The following is a 16,883-nucleotide window of genomic DNA, read 5'->3' as shown; positions in this document are numbered from 1 at the left end:
GTTTATGGTACAGAAAACATAGTGCTACTTATGTTTAAAGGCCTCATCCTGGGGTTTTTTTGATAACAGAAAATGACGAAGAGTTAATCCAGATCTTAATTCTGATAAATGTCTGTGCCTGGGAAATGTTGCATGCTTCCTACACTACTGCCATTATGATCAAGCAGGATATCGATCTTGTTTCTTACAAATCTGTGCTGATTCTTTACTTACGGTGGTACTTGTAAAAACAGGTGGGCAACAAGTCTTTACCTTGTACTTTCCTTCATGGAGCTTTCTTCTTTCTTGCAGTTTGTCAAGGGACAAATAACAAGCTGACCCAGCTGGGACATGTGGAAGACCATTTCACCAGCCTGCAGAGGATGTACAACAACTGCGAGGTGGTATTGAGCAACTTGGAGATCACATACGTGGAGCACAATCGTGACCTCTCTTTCCTGAAGGTTGGTGTTCTTGGCCAACGTGGCCTTCCCTGCTAAAGGATTCTTACTGCATTTTTTCAAGTGCAAAGGATCAGCAACCTATAAATTCTGTGGTGATCCAAAAACATAGCTAGCTAATGTCAGAGAAATTGCAGGTCACAGTCTCAGCCTACCCATAGGCTGCAGGATACGCTCAACCCTACTATACTAAATCAGGTACTTTGGGAAATAGATTTTTAAGCACCTGCCAACATATGCTGGCTGCCATGCAGATGGGTTTCTTTTCATTTACAAATATTAACAGATATTATTACATCCTTACCCATTGCCTCACTCCTCAGAGGTTCCCCACCAGACGAGGAGCAGGACTCTGCTCCCCTGCTGTCAGACTGCCACTAGCATCACACTTCAGGTTATATTTTTTGAAGAAAGTGTTTTGCATGCATTGGTTTTGGTATGCCCAGTTATCAGATCAGGAGGTTTTGAAAGAAAGAGGCAGGATAGAAAGACGTTTTTTGACACAAGTGTATGTCTGGTATGAAGAGCTCTTGTATGGTAGATTTGAATAAACAGGTCAATCCTCTGGATTTAGAGGAGTAATCTCTTGGTGTAGCTTTCCTTCTCAGGGAACAAAGAAAAGGAAAAAAAGCATTTAATTGTAGTAACAAGCAAGAACATCAGAAAAGAGCTGTTTCAGACATATGGGTTACAAATATGACGGTATTGCCATCTTTCTTTCCCAAGTACAACTTGAGCTTAGTGTTCCCAGGAACATAACAGGTCTCCCTAAAAATCACTGGTGGTCTTCGTAGAATAGAAAAATATCCTAAGTGGTAGTCTGAGGGTTTTTCCTTTACAGTGATTTTTGTAGGAAATAGAAATGCACACATTTCACAGTACAAGGCAGGAATTAACCTACATCCAGAGACAGAGCTTCACCTGTCTTGTCCTGTAACTATTTAGTGCTTAAGAGAGAGATGGTTACCTGCTCTTCTGCTTTGCTAAGCATTGGAGGATCTACTAGGGAAGGAGCACAGAAGAGAGAGTGTAAAAGCCTCAATCAGATGGCATCTCTCTGCTGCCAATGGTTGGAGGCTGGGCAAGTGTTCAGGGGAAGAATCATACTTGGTTGCCGTATCACACATGCTTGCCCTGTTCTCCTGCATCCCCTAGGCAGCTCTGCTTGCCCTTGCCTGGAGACAGAACAGGCATAAGCTGGACCTTTGGAATGACCCCCCGGTAGCTGCTCTAAGGGTCAGTCTGTACCTGCTTAGAAAACAAAGTTTTCCACATAGTCCCTTCTTGTTCTCAGATATATTTATTTTTTAATGAGATTAAGTGGTTTATCATTCCTTAAATATGGAAGATGGTGGATTGGAGGGGTGGGAGGAGGAAAATGTCAAGAGTTGAAGAGTGCCATGGATTAAGCACCTTGTTTCTTCTGTTGTTCTCTCAGACAATACAGGAGGTTGCAGGCTACGTGCTCATCGCGCTTAACATGGTGGATGTCATTCCCCTAGAAAACCTCCAGATTATACGAGGCAATGTGCTCTATGACAACTCTTATGCCCTGGCAGTTTTATCTAATTACCACATGAATAAAACCCAGGGACTCCGGGAGCTGCCAATGAAACGGCTATCAGGTGAGATGGGAGCAAGAGGTGGAGGTACCTGTAAAGCAAACTTCAACTGTAAGGTTATTGGTATCAGGATCTGACTGAAGATCTCTCAAAGTCATATGCCATCAAGTCCTGCTTTAAAAATAAAGATCTGAATGTGGTTTCCCAGTTTCCTACTTGCTTTCCTGCTAGCCAGCCTTCTTCAAAAGATGGAAGAAAGCTCATAATTACCCATTGCAGAAAGATCCAGAAAATCCAAAGTGAGGTGAGATTTATTTGTGTCCCCCAAAATGGCTAAGTATTTTATTCTAGTGCTTACATGACAGTATTTTCTGTTAAATTCCAGTGGGAGCTGGTGGTATGTGAGTTAGGGTCTTACACGGTCTCTGGCTGATGGTCTCTGGCTGTGCGCACCAGCAATGCCATCTCTGCTCAGAGTAGTGGCGTTTGGAGGCAGGCAGAAAGCCACATGTAGTGGCATCCAACAGGAGCTGACCCTCCAGAACCTGTCAGTCTGAGCCCAATGTTAGTTGGAGTCCTGGTGCCATGCAGACTGTCCTGTTCTGTCAGCATAGTGTGACTAAGGCAAAGAAATATGTCTTTTATTTCCTGTTCTTTAGATCAGAGATGGAAGACTTAGGCAGTTTGATGTTTGCTTCACTTACCAATTTTTTTCCTTCTGTGGCAGAAATTCTCAATGGAGGTGTTAAAATCAGCAACAACCCCAAACTGTGCAACATGGACACTGTTCTCTGGAATGACATCATTGACACGAGCAAGAAGCCTCTCACAGTGCTTGAATTTGCAAGCAACCTGTCTTCTTGTGAGTATTAACTAACCAAAAATGCTATGCGTTCCCCCATTTTAGAAGAACAAACATCCCATCTTTTGTGCAGTGGGTTTCAGGTCCACCAATTCCTGCACGCAGGGCCACCAAGCCCTGTTCCAAGGGAAGCCCTTTAATTTCTTCACCACTGGCCTAAGATGTAATTTTTTGTGGTGGTTAGGTCCTTAATTCATAGCTCAGTGAAGTCCTTGGGAAAGCTTCTCTTAGTTTTAGACAGTATCCTGCATATGTGTTTCTTCAAAGACAGCTCAGAGTAACGTGCACTTGTTCGCTTTCCAGCAGTCTTCTGTTTACAATGTAAGGCTCTGGTCTAGACAACCCATATGGGTACCTTCATGGAGTTGCTGTGGAACTTTAAGCTTTAAGCCCAAGCTGAGTGCTGTAAACTCTAGTGTTTTGGGCTGCATAGATTGTCCTTGCAAAATTAATGATAAACAGGCAGATAAATCTGATGCTTTAGATCATCAGGGAGATGAGCGTATACTTAAAAGTTTGTGTAGCGTGTGCTTTGAGTGGGCTCAAGCTAATCCTGCAGCCTTACAAGTCCCTTGTAAAATCCCCAGTCATTTCATGGAAAGGAGAGTTTATTTTCATTTCTGAGCATTTAATTTCTGGCACTGTAAATTGGCAGAAAAACATATTTTCTTTATCTGCTTCCAGTTGCGTAACTGCCTGAGAGCTAATAGCCAACTTCTGTGTTGACATATTTTTCTGCACAGCCCTAGCATAATCAAGGGGTTGCAAACGATACAAGTCAGCACAGGAGTTTGGCTCTAAACACCACAGAAATGTTAACCTTTAACTTTTCAACTTGAAAAAAAAAAATAAAATTCTTTGGTCTCATATCAAATCAATCAACTCTTCTCGGACAAATATTGGCATTTGTTCAGCTATTTGATGGGGGGAGGGAGGAGAATCACATGTAGTTAACAGGAAGAATCACTCTAGTAGGAAATGCCTCTTAAATGTAGTGAGTTCCAGATTAATCTGTTTAGACAGCCATTTATGATTTTATTAAGATGTTTCTGTGGGACTTTGCCTGTCATTAAGAGGAAAAAAAAGGAAGAAAAGAGTAAGGAGGAAGGGATGGGAAAGAGCACTGAATCTTCAAGGTCAGGCAGGGTGTCCATCCATCCTGCCACCTCGATCATCCATCTCCCACGGAGTCCTACGCCGAGGAGTGTTTTTGGCAGAGGGTGGGAGGAGGGAGCGAAGCAGACAAGTCAAATTACTTTGTGGCCAGAGTAGCTGGCAGTTGCTGGTGAATCTAGTTGGGGTTGTTTTCTTTTTTGAACCTCATTGTTCAGAAACACTGATTTACATGTGGCCTGTAGCGAGCAACTGGCACATGCCCGGCCGCTAGCCAGCGGTGACTTGCCGTTGCATGCAGACTCCAGCAGAAAGGCCAGACGGGCAGTAGCTGAGATTCCTCTTCCTGGGAAAAATTTGCCTCTTTCATAAGCTAGACTGGCTGAGTATTGCGCTCGCTTGCTCAAAGGTGTGTAATCTGCACGTAGGACACCTGAGATGTACACAGGGTAAGGATTTAAGGTCCAGCTTTCAAAATTTTTGGGCCCTGGTGCTTCCTCACCTGACTTACCAAGAAGGAAAGGTCAAGTCTTTGTTTTCTGGGACTCACATGATGTTGTTGTCCATGTTTATGGAATATAATACTCTGCTCTCATCTTTTAGGTCCCAAATGCCATCCGAACTGCACAGAAGACCACTGCTGGGGCCCTGGTGAACAGAACTGCCAGACGTGTAAGCCTGCAGATTAATTAAGAAATGCCTTGTGCACTCTGACAAACTAAACTTCTATCTACCAAAAAACTAACCTGTCAAGTGTGAATTAGTGACACGTGTTTCACACTTGTCCTTCCCTTCATCCTGCTTCGCTGGGACTCCTTGAAGCACACCACAGACAGACTTAGCCCGCTTCCCGCTCTTCAGAAGCACAGTTGCGAGGAGGACAGCTGTGCCCACTCTCCCCAAGTAGCTCCACTTCTGGAGGGGAAACCTCCAGGTGGTTTGACTTGGGTCTGGATTTCCCTGCAGTTGTGCTGTTCCTCCAGAAGGAAAAGACTGCAGCTGTCTCCTGCTTTGAAAGCTTTTGTCTGTCGCCCACAACTTTCTCCCATCTGCACTTGAGAACATTTATTCTTTAAGTTATTTTATCATAAAAGAGAGAATGCAGTAGCTGCATGGTAAATTGTTTGCCTTCCTGCTGTTTCCCGCAGAGTCATATTCTGTAGGCCAGTTAACAATGCTTTGGATTAATTTCCACAATTAAAAGCGACAACACAAACTGATTTTTGCTGGCTTTAATTCCCCTTTTCGGAATCCCCGTAGGTTTCTTTTGTAAACACAAAGAATGTCACCTTCATGGGAGTAATTGCACTACGTACTGTGCTCAGAGGACCTTTGGAAGGCTCTCAGAAAATGCATAGCCGTTTTTTGATTTGTATATAGAGATACTTGGCATTGTGACGTTCAGTTTGGCTGCCTGTGCTTTACTGTAAAATTTTGCAAGTAGGACACTTGCCTTGATTTTAAGAGGAACAGAAACATCCATTTAGAAGTGTTTGAGATTTCGCAAGGCTTTATTTTTCCGAAGTAAATGTTGAGGAGGAAGATCATCTCCGTTTTTTTCCCTACTTCATTATTTCCTTTTTCTGTAATAAATGGGGAAATGCACGGTTTCGATTCTTTGTTCGTAAAGTTCGGTGGAAAGACTGCTGATGTAGACATGGCGTAAACGAAAGCAACATACTGCTTCAGTTTTCCATTGCAAATAATGACCTAAACCTAAGTTTCTCGCTTGCAAGTATCAGGCCAAATCTGTACAGCTTCTAGAGCTTAAGGAAAAAGGAACGTATAGCTTTTTTCTCTTCATTTAGTATAAGCTTTAGATTTTTTCAGTCAGCTCTGCAGTTTGCCTCTTGAGGTGGACAGTGGCTGCGCACACAAAGCCCTTCCCAGGTCAGTCCCCGCAGCTGAGGCTGCACAGCTGTCCTGGTGGTTTGAAAAACCTCAGGTCTCAGCCCTGCAAACTTCCAGCATTTACAAACTCTTGCTGGCTTCAGGAGGATGACTAGGAGTGCATAAAATGAAACCGTTTGCAGTCTCTGGCTCTCCTCTCCAGTCATTTGAGAATCTGGCCAACTGAAAATGTATTCCACATTTCCATATGTGGGAGAGTTTGGGGTGATACGTATCCTTCTCCTTCAAAAAATGTGGGATATTCTGTATGAAATATAAACGTTTGCTGTGATACACGTTTCCAGCAGGAAGCTCTAGTCAAGAGCTATCAAAGTGACGAGCTGTTTTACTCCCCTGCTGATGCTTATGAAAAAATATATCTAAATGCTGTTCGTGTAGAACAATGTGCCTTTTATTCCCCTGTTCCTAGTTGAACAGAGGAGTTGCTATCAGAGAAGATAATGCATATTGTGGAAATAATCTGTTTCCTTTAAAATATATCTTGCTTACAGGCCTGCAAGAAAAATGAAATAATACAGTTTGGGTACAAAAGTGTGCAATGGAAAAAGATAGGAAATATGATTTTACAAAAAAAAAAAATCACCATTATATACCCTGTAGCGGGCTACGTTTTCCAATAATTTTCTGTTAATTAACAACCATCTGTTTCGGACTTACAGAAATTCCTGATGATATTGTCACTCATTTGTGCCAACTGCAAAGTTGATAACAGTTGCTGCAGGGCACAGCCGAAATGCTCAGAATGCTGTAATGAAGCGAACTGGGTTTCTCTGACATCTAATGTCAGGGTCTCTGGATCTGTAATTTTTCGTAGAGAACAAACAACCCAATTCTGGGTCTCTGATACAAACACGTGCTAGCCATTAATTTCTGGGGCTTTTTAATTGTTCTGATTATCATTTTCTCTGCTTTAATATTCAAATGGAGGCGATTTCCTGATTCTCAGCAAAACGTTTCAGGCAGTTTCTGCTTCCCTGCAAAAAGCTGAAGCAGGGCCAGTTCTTCCTCCGGGTTGCTGCACTGGTGCAAAGCCTGTGGGAGTTGAGTAATGAAGATAAAATTTGGCCAAGGAATTGAAGCCTAAAGAAAAATAATACAATATGCATATGAAATCGGTCTGCTGAGTGGGTCTCCCTTCTCTCGGCAAATTTCAGAAATGTTTTTAGTGCACTGAAGGGATCCTAACACCATACCAACCATGTACAGTTTCCTGTTTTAGTACAAAATCCTGGCAGTTCTCCTGTCATGTTGTTTTTCCCAAAGCTAGCACCGATAATAGCAGATTTTCTCAACAAAATAAGGCCAGATCCTGTTCTATTGCCCAGCTGTAAGATACAAAATCTCGAGGACATGGTTTGCTGGCTGGGACCACAGTGCTTAGGACCTCGCAAGAGCCAAGATAATTACGGTCTAAACACAACCCCTTCTCACCACCACCCACACCAGCTCTTGCCCCTCCCGAGCTTTGGCTTTGTATGAGGACAGAATACTCATCCCATGGGGAAAATGTAGCACAGATCCTGCACCAGACCTTTTCTCTATATTTCTTGATCCCACTGCAGGAAGTACAGCTTAGATGTTCTTCATTCCTGATGGGTTTTTTCTTTTTTTCTTGTGTCTTCCAGTAACAAAAGTCATCTGTGCCCAGCAGTGCTCTGGCCGGTGCAGGGGAAAGGTGCCCAGCGACTGCTGCCACAACCAGTGTGCTGCGGGGTGCACGGGGCCTCGGGAGAGCGACTGCCTGGTAAGGGTTCTACATCATGACCATAGCAGCTTAAATCCTTGACACGGCGAGGCAGGCTTTCAGCTGCATATCCCCTTCCATCCAAAAAGGCCTCTGAGAGATGCTGACCTGCAGGGTGCTCCAGGGCTTCCCTGCATGGCTGGGTGGTGGGAGGGAAAAGGATACGAACATCACAGCACCTTTAGCTGATCTTTACTGACTCCATAGGCAGACCTTCCCAGCACATGCCAAACCAGTGTTAGTGCCTTCGAGAGTCCAATGAGCTCAGAGTTGTTGTAGAGCAACTAAGTGTTTGCTGTAGGGCAACTTCCCCACATAGGCAGGTCCCCACGTCCTCAGCTGCCACCATGGTGCGGTGGTTCTCCATGCCAGCACAGCTTTGCCTTGTGCTCCTTAGTGCTAGTCAGTAATAATCTTCTTGGTTTACTAGAGCCAGAACTTGTAATAAGATATGATGGGTCTTCACTTTTTTTTGCATTTCGTTGAACTTCAGATGTGAAATCAAGGTTTTCCTTTCTGGTTTTCACTTGCCTCAAAAGCACTGCATTTGGGGGACCCTGGGGCAATGGAGGAAGAAGGAGCCAATAGAGCTTTTTTAGGAAAAAAAAAAAAAAAATCCCATTGCTTTTCTACAAGAGTTTCAGGGGGTTGGTGCACGCTGTGATTTTAAGTCTTCTCCATTTTTGCACTACACTTCATTCTGAATTAAGTGACACCTGAGTAATTGCCACAGAAACCATCCAGTCTGGGGTTTGTTGCTGTTATCTGTATTCCTGGTCCCCTTATAAATTGCGTGGCTATGATGCACTTACTGTCTCACAGAGAAGACAGTTATTCTCTCTGATCTGGAAAGCAAATGAAGAAAAAAGAGGAAAAGAGAGTGATTATTAATTTAATGCAGAATTAGATTGGAAGAACCAACTTGTCTTTCATAAATGCCTGCTAAATTATTCATTACCTGCAGCCAAATATAATGGCTTCAGTTTAATTTTTAGCCAGAAAAGTCAGTAATCGGCAGGAAAGGACTTGATTTGATTTAGGTTATTAAAAAGCAGCCAAGAAAAGTAACATTTGTCTTGATCTGGTTACTGCTTGTAGGGAAAATTCTTCCCATCTAAGGCATGCAGATTTGCTCCTGTTCCCACGTGAATCCCAGCAGCTCTTCACCAGAGTGCTAATGTTTCTTGTTCAGAACAAGAAAACCTCATGTTCTCTCTTTTTATTAAAATTTTTTTAAAAAAAATTTTAAAAAAATTAAACTTGATTGCCCAACCTGAAGCAACCTTTCACCTTCAAAGCATGAGGGACCATCCCTGTAGCTGCTTAGGGTTTCTGTTAGAGCTGAGCAGGAAACAAATGAGCCCATCAGAGTGTTTTTAAAGAGCTAACGTAAAATCATTGCCACTTTTTAAAGAGAAGGTAGTTTAATGGGTGCTGCTGTTCAATGACAGGCATGTCGCAAGTTTCGGGATGATGCTACGTGCAAGGATACGTGTCCCCCATTGGTCCTGTATAACCCCACCACTTATCAGATGGATGTCAACCCTGATGGAAAATACAGCTTTGGAGCCACTTGTGTGAGGGAATGTCCACGTAAGTTCATTTCAGGTTGCAGCCGCAGAGGAGGTGGGGGGGTTGAAGAGAGGTGGGAAGGGACCTGTGTCATCCCTCTGTGTTATGGCCAAGTGAAAAGACTTTTTTGTTCTCTTCAGCTTCTGTGGGAACTGGGAATGGGTGACAAAAATGAGAGAATAGCTGGTAAAGAAAAAAGCCTCTTCAAACTGTCTGAATCCATCGCCTTCCCTGATTTTTAACCATTAAATTTTGACTTCTGAAGATTTTTCAATTGATGGGGAGAAAAACAGCTTATGAGAATCATCAAAACAACGTCCATAGGGGATCAATCCTGTGGATTACCAAAGCAGTATCAACCCTTAACTGGTTCTTAATTGGGACTGGTAGAAAGTCATTGATTTAAACCCTCCCTCTCAAGGCCTGTGGTCATTGCTTCCTCTACAAATACCTGCTTTTTTCTTTCATGCTATTCCATGCCCATGCTTTTTTAACCCATCAAAACTTTAATATAAGAGACAGTTTAGCATACGGAACTGGTATCCCTTTCTGAGGTTGACCATTGCCCTGCCTGGCCCTTACCCTGGAAGAGTGAGGGATCAGGAGTGCCGTGTATTGATCCTGATTATGACACTGCTGCACAGCCTGACCATGGCAATGTTCTTTTATCCTTCTTCGACCATTCCCCTCCCTATAAACTGGTGGCACCACTGTATGTCCACCTACCTTCAAAGGATGTTTGTGAGAAGTCATAATTAATGCCTGTGCTTCGCTAAGTATGCCAAAAGTTCCAAAACACTTTTTCTTCCTAGTATTGAGGTGCCTGTGCATCCCCCAACACATCTCTCTTGTATTTCAGTGACCTTTGTATCCTTGTTTTTTCCAGACAACTACGTGGTGACAGACCATGGTTCCTGTGTTCGCTCATGCAATACCGATACTTACGAAGTGGAAGAAAATGGTGTTCGGAAGTGTAAAAAGTGTGATGGGCTATGCAGCAAAGGTATAAAAAGCATGGAATAAACCAGTAAGGCTTTGGGATGATAGGTAATTTATTAGAAAAAGCACATGGAGTTCTGACCTTAAGTGCAAATTCAATATAAATATCCAGTGATAGTCTGGAGATCTGACAGGTGGTTTGATCAGGAAACAGGGCTGTGGAGCATGGGATACACCACAGGTACAGTAGATAAACGGTGCGTTGTGTGCCTTTGCATCTTGCACATCAGCCTGCTGCTTCATTTGTCCTCCCCAGTATCTCATCAAGGGGAGAAAAATTAAAATGGGACAGAGAGAGAGAAGAGCATGTGCCAGAGCCTGTGTGCAGAGCTGCTCGGACCAGAGCTGCACAGCCAGGCAAGCAGGAAGCCGTTACCATGTGATGCTTTCTGAAAAGCAAAAGTAGGCAACAGATCTATGAAACTCATCTTACAGTAGTAGGTTTGGCCTCATGGGAGTGCTTTGTGAACTAAGGATATCTTCATGTTTACCCCTTTTCGTGTGATTGGGCTTCACTCTTCTCCCCTCTCACTTTTGCGTCTCTCTCAACAGTGTGCAACGGCATTGGAATAGGTGAACTTAAAGGGATCCTCTCCATAAACGCCACAAACATCGACTCCTTCAAAAACTGTACCAAGATCAACGGGGACGTCAGCATTCTCCCAGTTGCATTTCTAGGGTGAGTTGCCTGCTGGTCGTTTAGCACTGGAGGAGAAGGGCTAGGGAGAAATTCAGGCTGAACCATTCTTTTCCCAATTCCTCATTCTGTTTGTTTCAGTGATGCCTTCACGAAGACCTTACCCTTGGATCCCAAGAAGTTGGATGTCTTCAAAACAGTCAAAGAAATATCAGGTTAGCAATGAGTTTTAAGATAAAGTGTTTTCTAGCTGATACTGCCAAAAACACAGAGGAAGAGAAGGGAAACTTTTTAAGCATGTGAAGAGAGGTGTAAGTGAATGGTTTCTGTCTCTGAGCTACCAGGGGTCACTCTTCACAAGGGTGGTCAGCAATGCCTCGCCAGTGTTACGCCCACATAACCCATACTGGTCTCCCATCCAAGGTGTGTGGTTTGGCCAGATCATCCCTTCTGCTGAACTATCAGCCCTAGAGAAGAGTAAAAGCAGAGAAGATCCTCAGCCACCCAAGAAGTATGTGGTGATGCAGAGGCGTGCCACTCCGGCTAAAAAAAGCCAAGTGTGTTTCTATTTGTGGAAAACCTTTCAGCAGCTCCTTAGGGAAGCGTGCTCAGTGGCTTGCATCATCCTCATGGAGACACCCTCTCTGGCCTGAAGAGCTCTTCCTTGGGGTGAATGTGTGTCCACAAGCACAAAGCAGCCAGCGGAGCACTCAGCCACCGTCTTGCACCAAGTATCAATTAAAAGTAATTTTGTTCAGCCCATTATAAAATGAGCGTAACATCAGAGCTGGGCCCACAGATGTGTCTCCAGTTACCCTTTTCTTTCTCTTTTTTACCTGTCTGGTTCCCTTCAGGGTAGCAATGACTAACCCCAGAGCTTCTTACAGCAACCTGCAGTTTCTGAAATTCTCCCCCTCCTCCCAAGCACCTCAAACTGAGCAGGGAAATCTGCTTGCCTTAGCAAATCCACTCCGAGCGGCTCTCTGTTTCTGCTTTCTCTTCAGTTTTCCTGTTCCCCGAGGGCAGCTCATGAACAGGACAGAGCAATGCCTTGTCCCATAGCACCAGAGCCCACAGCCTCTCACCCGGGATATCTGCTGGCCAGAGCCATCATCACTGGTGGCTCAGTGTGGCAGGATGTGCAGCTCACCAATACACTCATGTCTTACTCTCCTAAGCCCTTGTGGCGGGCTAAGAAGTAAACTGTTTATAAAACGGGGTTTAAAAATATCTCCCTGCTCCCTAAAATGTCATGTTTGAGATTCCCAGATAACCGCAGGGAAAGCACAAGCACCTTCTCCTAGCACAGGAGGAGCTTGACGAGGAGGTTCTGTTCCCAATACTGACTGTGGGTTTATCATTATTATTATTTTTAATCTTCTTTTCTTTATTTCAGGATTTTTGTTGATTCAGGCATGGCCCGATAATGCTACTGATCTCTATGCTTTTGAAAATCTGGAGATTATACGAGGCAGAACCAAGCAACAGTAAGTAAATCATGTGCCAGAGTTGACCATAAAAGAAACTCTGTTTAGAGCGGTGCTTGGCTGAGTACATCAATGTAACAAGCAGTGTGAGACTCAGGTGTCCCAAAAGTGATGCAAAGCGGGAAAAACCTTGTGAGGAGTACAGCACCATCTTTGTAGCAGTAGTTAATGTGCCATGGAGGGATGAGACACCCTCAACTCTGTGCTGCATGTGGAGGGCTGCCCTGAGCCTGCCCTCAGGACCAGGGTCTCCCCCACCAGCCTGGAAACACAAGCAGGACAGAGAGTGCTCTTTGCAGTCCGGGGCAAGTTACGATGTGATCAGAAGCACTTAGGAATTTGAGGAAGCTGGGCAGTCAGTGATGGAGATGGTGGCTACCAGGAGGTACAGACACTGGCAGTGCATCCAGTGCCCTTCTGGGCTTGTCCCAAGAGGAAGGATGGCTTGGTGGACCAGCACAAAATAATAGCTGCTCTACCTACAACCACTGTTGCACATCATTTACTCAACAGAGTGCACAAAGTCCTGCCAGTTTTAGATTAAAAAAAACATGAAAACCAGATATGAGTATTGTGGTTATTTTACAATAGGTATATCATGTACCAGGCATTAAGTTCAGAGGGCTGAGCAGCATCTTGAATAAAATTCAGTTCACAGCAACACACACTTGAAAACCAAAAGAAAAATGTGCTGAGTAAAACCCTGCTTTTTAATTCTCTTTCTTCCGTGTGTTTTCTTTTTGTCCATCTCCATTTTAGTGGCCAGTATTCCCTTGCCGTTGTTAACTTGAAAATACAGTCCTTGGGGCTGCGCTCTCTCAAGGAAATAAGTGATGGAGATGTTGCCATTATGAAGAACAAGAACCTCTGCTACGCTGACACCATGGATTGGCGGAGCCTGTTTGCAACTCAGAGCCAGAAAACAAAGATTATACAAAACAGAAATAAAAATGAATGTGGTAAGTCATCGCTGCCTACCTGCTCCCCATGGAAGCTCATGCTGAAATGCAAGAGTAATTCGAGCAGTTCTCTCTGTTCCCTTGGCTGCAAAATTCATCAGTATACTGCTTTAATGAAGGTGATGAGGGAAAAGTGGGATTCTTTCCCACAGAGGATGTGGACTTCACGGTGTACAGCAGATGGGAAGGAGCTCTTAACCACTACGGGCATAGTGAAGCCACGTATATTGAAGGACACAGAAACTAACTCCAAATGTTGGACTTTTTTGACAAGGCCAGAGTTGTTGTTCAACCATGCTGCTGGTGACTGCAGTGGTCCAAAATCTGATTATTTCTCTTTGCAGAATATTAATTTGTTTTATTTTGGAAATTGGTCGTACAATCACAGAATGGTTTAGGTTGAAAGGGACTTTCAAAGACCATCTAGTCCAATCCCTCTGCTGTGTCCTGGGACACCTTCCACTAGCCCAGGTTGCCCAAAGCCCCGTCCAACCTGGCCTGAACCCTGCCAGGGAGGGGGCAGCCACAGCTGCTCTGGGCAACCTGTGCCAGTGTCTCACCACCCTCACAGGGAAGAATTTCTTCCTTATATCTAATTTTAATCTACCCTCTTTCAGTTTAAAACCATTACCTCTTGTCATGTCACTACAGGCCTTGGTAAAAAGGCATTATAAGTCCCCTTTAAGTATTAAAAGGCTGCAATAAGGTCTCCCCAGAGCATTTTCTTCTCCAGGCTGAACAACTCCAACTCTCAGCCTGATACTGGTTTAGCTTTATTATATGTGTGTTAAGCTGTCACAGAGGAGCTCATTCTTATTTTGAAAGGTCAGAAGTGACTTTTAATTTCAGGCTTTGGGAAATAAGAGAAGCATGATTATTCCTCTTCCACACTGCCAGGGCCACTTTGCATCTGCCTTGGAATAGGTTGGAGAAACTGGCTGGTCAGGATGGAGTCCCCTGGCAGTGCTTCTTTCTCTCCTGCCTTGACATTCATGGCTTTTCTTATCTCTCTTTCTCTCCCAGCTGCTGCCAGGCATGTTTGTGACCCCCTGTGCTCGGATGTGGGCTGCTGGGGCCCGGGACCCTTCCACTGCTTCTCCTGCAGGTTTTTTGATCGTCAAAAGGAGTGTGTGAAACAGTGCAACATCCTGCAAGGGTAAAGTGTCTGAGGACTGCTTCAGGTTTTGGCAGTGATTTGGGGGTTTTGGTTTTTAAAATGTGTTGTAGCTAGAAAGAAATCAAAAAATAGGGTCTCTGGTGGTATGGGATTTCACTGGCTTTGCAGAAAACGTTGTGTGAACACAGTACCTAGCTGAGGTGCTTCTCCTTCGCCATTCAGCGTTGCTTAGGAGTTTGCTTTGCCATGGTGACTGCAAAGAAAACATCCCCTTAAGCCCACAAGGAGACTATCTGGAAGCCCAAGGAGGCTAAGCCTTATGCTTTCTTCCCATAAGAAATAAAGGAGCGTAAAGCGCCGGTGAAAATCCAAGCTATGTGTGTCGTGTAAAACACATTGAGGAAGAGCTGGAGCCATTTGCAGTCACCCAGAGCTCGGTCACCCCCAGAGCCAGGGCTTCACTGCTCAGTAGGCTTCCTTACAGCAAAGGGACTCGTATTTGCTCAAACGAGCAGCTCGCCCTTGCAATTTGTAAAGTTGCAGTCAAGGGAGAATGAACTTTCATCCGAAAAGCACTGGGAGCAGCAATTTCAGGCAGTTATTGCTTCAGCCTCCCTCAGGCCGAGCAAAACATATCGCTGCCTGTGTGTCAGGGCTGAGGCTGCGTTTTTCAGTCAGTTCAACAGGTGATGTAGGTGGGAAAGGCATGTCTAGCACTGGAATTACAAGAATTTTTTAACAAATCTTGCAAAGTTTGATGTTTAAAAATCATGAGTATTAAGCAAGTACTTGACAGGATGCTGATGCCCCTGATGTTTATATTTCTCTAGCAACTTGCAGTTCAGCAGCTGGTTTTTTTTGTAAGCGAACTCCCTCCAGCAGCTATTATGACCTGAAAGGCAGATCTGGGCATTTTTTGTGTCAAATGATGGGTAGATTTAATTTAATTAATAACACCATTACTTGAAGTGGAATAGCTTTATTGCTATTGAAACCATCTGTTCCCAACTTTCATATTTTAATGATTCATTGAGTGTTGTAGGGAGGGGATGAATTTAATTATCAGTGCATTGCTGTTTAACTTTCCTAATTATTATTTGGAGCCTTGGAATCACTTGAACTATTTTTGCTGATCTCTTTGCATCACTACCGTTTAAAAGCCTTTGGAAATCATTGTGAATAGTCTGTGTCATTAGCTTAAAAGGGAAAGTAAACTAATTTGTAGTGTGCAATCTGGAGTGCCATGTGTTTCACCGTCAACCAAATATCCTTTACTCTTACCTCCCCCTGGATGCACTGGGCAAGTGCTACTGGTGTAGCCAGGAGAGTCCCCCTGTACCTTCTCCTGTCTCACTATCATCATCCCAATCTGTTTAAACTGGAAAAGTCAGGAAAAGGAGAGATGACCACAATTTATCACTCACTAATCAGCCTGGTTTTTAATTACTTATCTTTTTTGTTTGTTTTCCAGGGAGCCGAGAGAGTTTGAAAAAGACTCCAAGTGCCTCCCCTGCCACCCTGAGTGCCTGGTGCAAAACTCCACCGCGTACAACGCAACCTGCACTGGACCTGTAAGAGCAGATTCAGTTTAGCAAACTTGCATCTCTGACCGTGTATTAACACATAATTCCTGTGTTGAGATAATCCTGAGGTCTCATTTACCTTTCTCCAGGATGGAGTGGAGAAGGGGGCGATTAGAAGTCAAGATCTTGGGGCAGGGCAGAAAGACAGGATAAGTAGCCTCAGGGTGTTATTTTTCTTTTTTGTCACTCATCATAGGTGTAATCCACAGTCAGAGGTATTGTAGGACCTTTCTTTGTTGTATCTTTTAACAGAAAAAAAGAAAACCTTACTTATGTATGTCACGATATGGTAATTTGGCAAACATTTCAGGAACATTTCAGGAACAGCTACTGAACTGCCAAGCTGGTGTGAAGAAATTAAATTTCCTTATTCAGAGTGAAAAAAACTGTTTAAAATAGTGGATTAAAACAGTAGCTTTTTGAGTTTTTGAAAAAACATGACAAAATCGTTATGAAAACAGAATGTTTACTGAAAAATATGCAAGAAGCATTTTTTACTTAAAACCGTGTTCCCTTCTTTAACTAGGTTATAGTAAATACCTATGTTAATAATCAAGTAATGGCAGGTGTAAATTATGTTCAAAGAAATGCAATCAAAATAAAATAATTGGATTTTCAAATTTGTTTAAATATTCCAAATTCATACAAAAGCTCTTTCTGCAAAAGTTAATACAGTGTAGTCTTGCTAGTCATACAGTCTTCCTCAACTTTGTTCTTTAATTTTGAGAATACTCTTTTGTGTTATGAAATGTTCGGTTTGGCAATGGTGCAAAATGATTTCCTTTTAATCAGATCAAACTCCTATCTTAATTGTGAAACTGTAATTCTCTTTTTTTTTTTTTTTTTTTTATGTAAAAAGAGCACAACAGACTATTTGAACAGGAAAAGTTCAGTGGC

At 43.4% G+C, this 16,883-nt stretch overlaps 1 protein-coding gene across 2 annotated transcripts in view; it reads left to right on the top strand.

Annotated features, from left to right (window-relative positions):
* The first annotated feature begins 293 nt into the window (after positions 1–293).
* EGFR (epidermal growth factor receptor) overlaps positions 294–16,883 on the top strand; it is a 46,196-nt gene continuing 29,606 nt past the window's right edge. Inside the window, exons 1-13 of one of the 2 annotated variants that reach the window (XM_026843882.1) lie at positions 294–443; positions 1,879–2,065; positions 2,730–2,864; positions 4,581–4,649; positions 7,514–7,632; positions 9,084–9,225; positions 10,091–10,207; positions 10,756–10,882; positions 10,982–11,055; positions 12,237–12,327; positions 13,087–13,286; positions 14,310–14,442; positions 15,875–15,974. In XM_026843882.1, coding sequence (XP_026699683.1) covers positions 363–443; positions 1,879–2,065; positions 2,730–2,864; positions 4,581–4,649; positions 7,514–7,632; positions 9,084–9,225; positions 10,091–10,207; positions 10,756–10,882; positions 10,982–11,055; positions 12,237–12,327; positions 13,087–13,286; positions 14,310–14,442; positions 15,875–15,974 — 1,575 coding nt within the window. In that variant the 5' untranslated portion in view covers positions 294–362. The remainder of the gene's footprint in view (positions 444–1,878; positions 2,066–2,729; positions 2,865–4,580; positions 4,650–7,513; positions 7,633–9,083; positions 9,226–10,090; positions 10,208–10,755; positions 10,883–10,981; positions 11,056–12,236; positions 12,328–13,086; positions 13,287–14,309; positions 14,443–15,874; positions 15,975–16,883) is intronic. The other variant, XM_026843881.1, reaches the window with a different exon arrangement.

Source organism: Athene cunicularia (assembly GCF_003259725.1).
Source record: "Athene cunicularia isolate RWA chromosome 2 unlocalized genomic scaffold, athCun1 chr2_part2, whole genome shotgun sequence".
In the NCBI taxonomy this organism is placed as follows: domain Eukaryota; kingdom Metazoa; phylum Chordata; class Aves; order Strigiformes; family Strigidae; genus Athene; species Athene cunicularia.
Note: the sequence above shows the minus strand (reverse complement) of the source record. Positions and strands in the feature narration are given on the sequence as shown.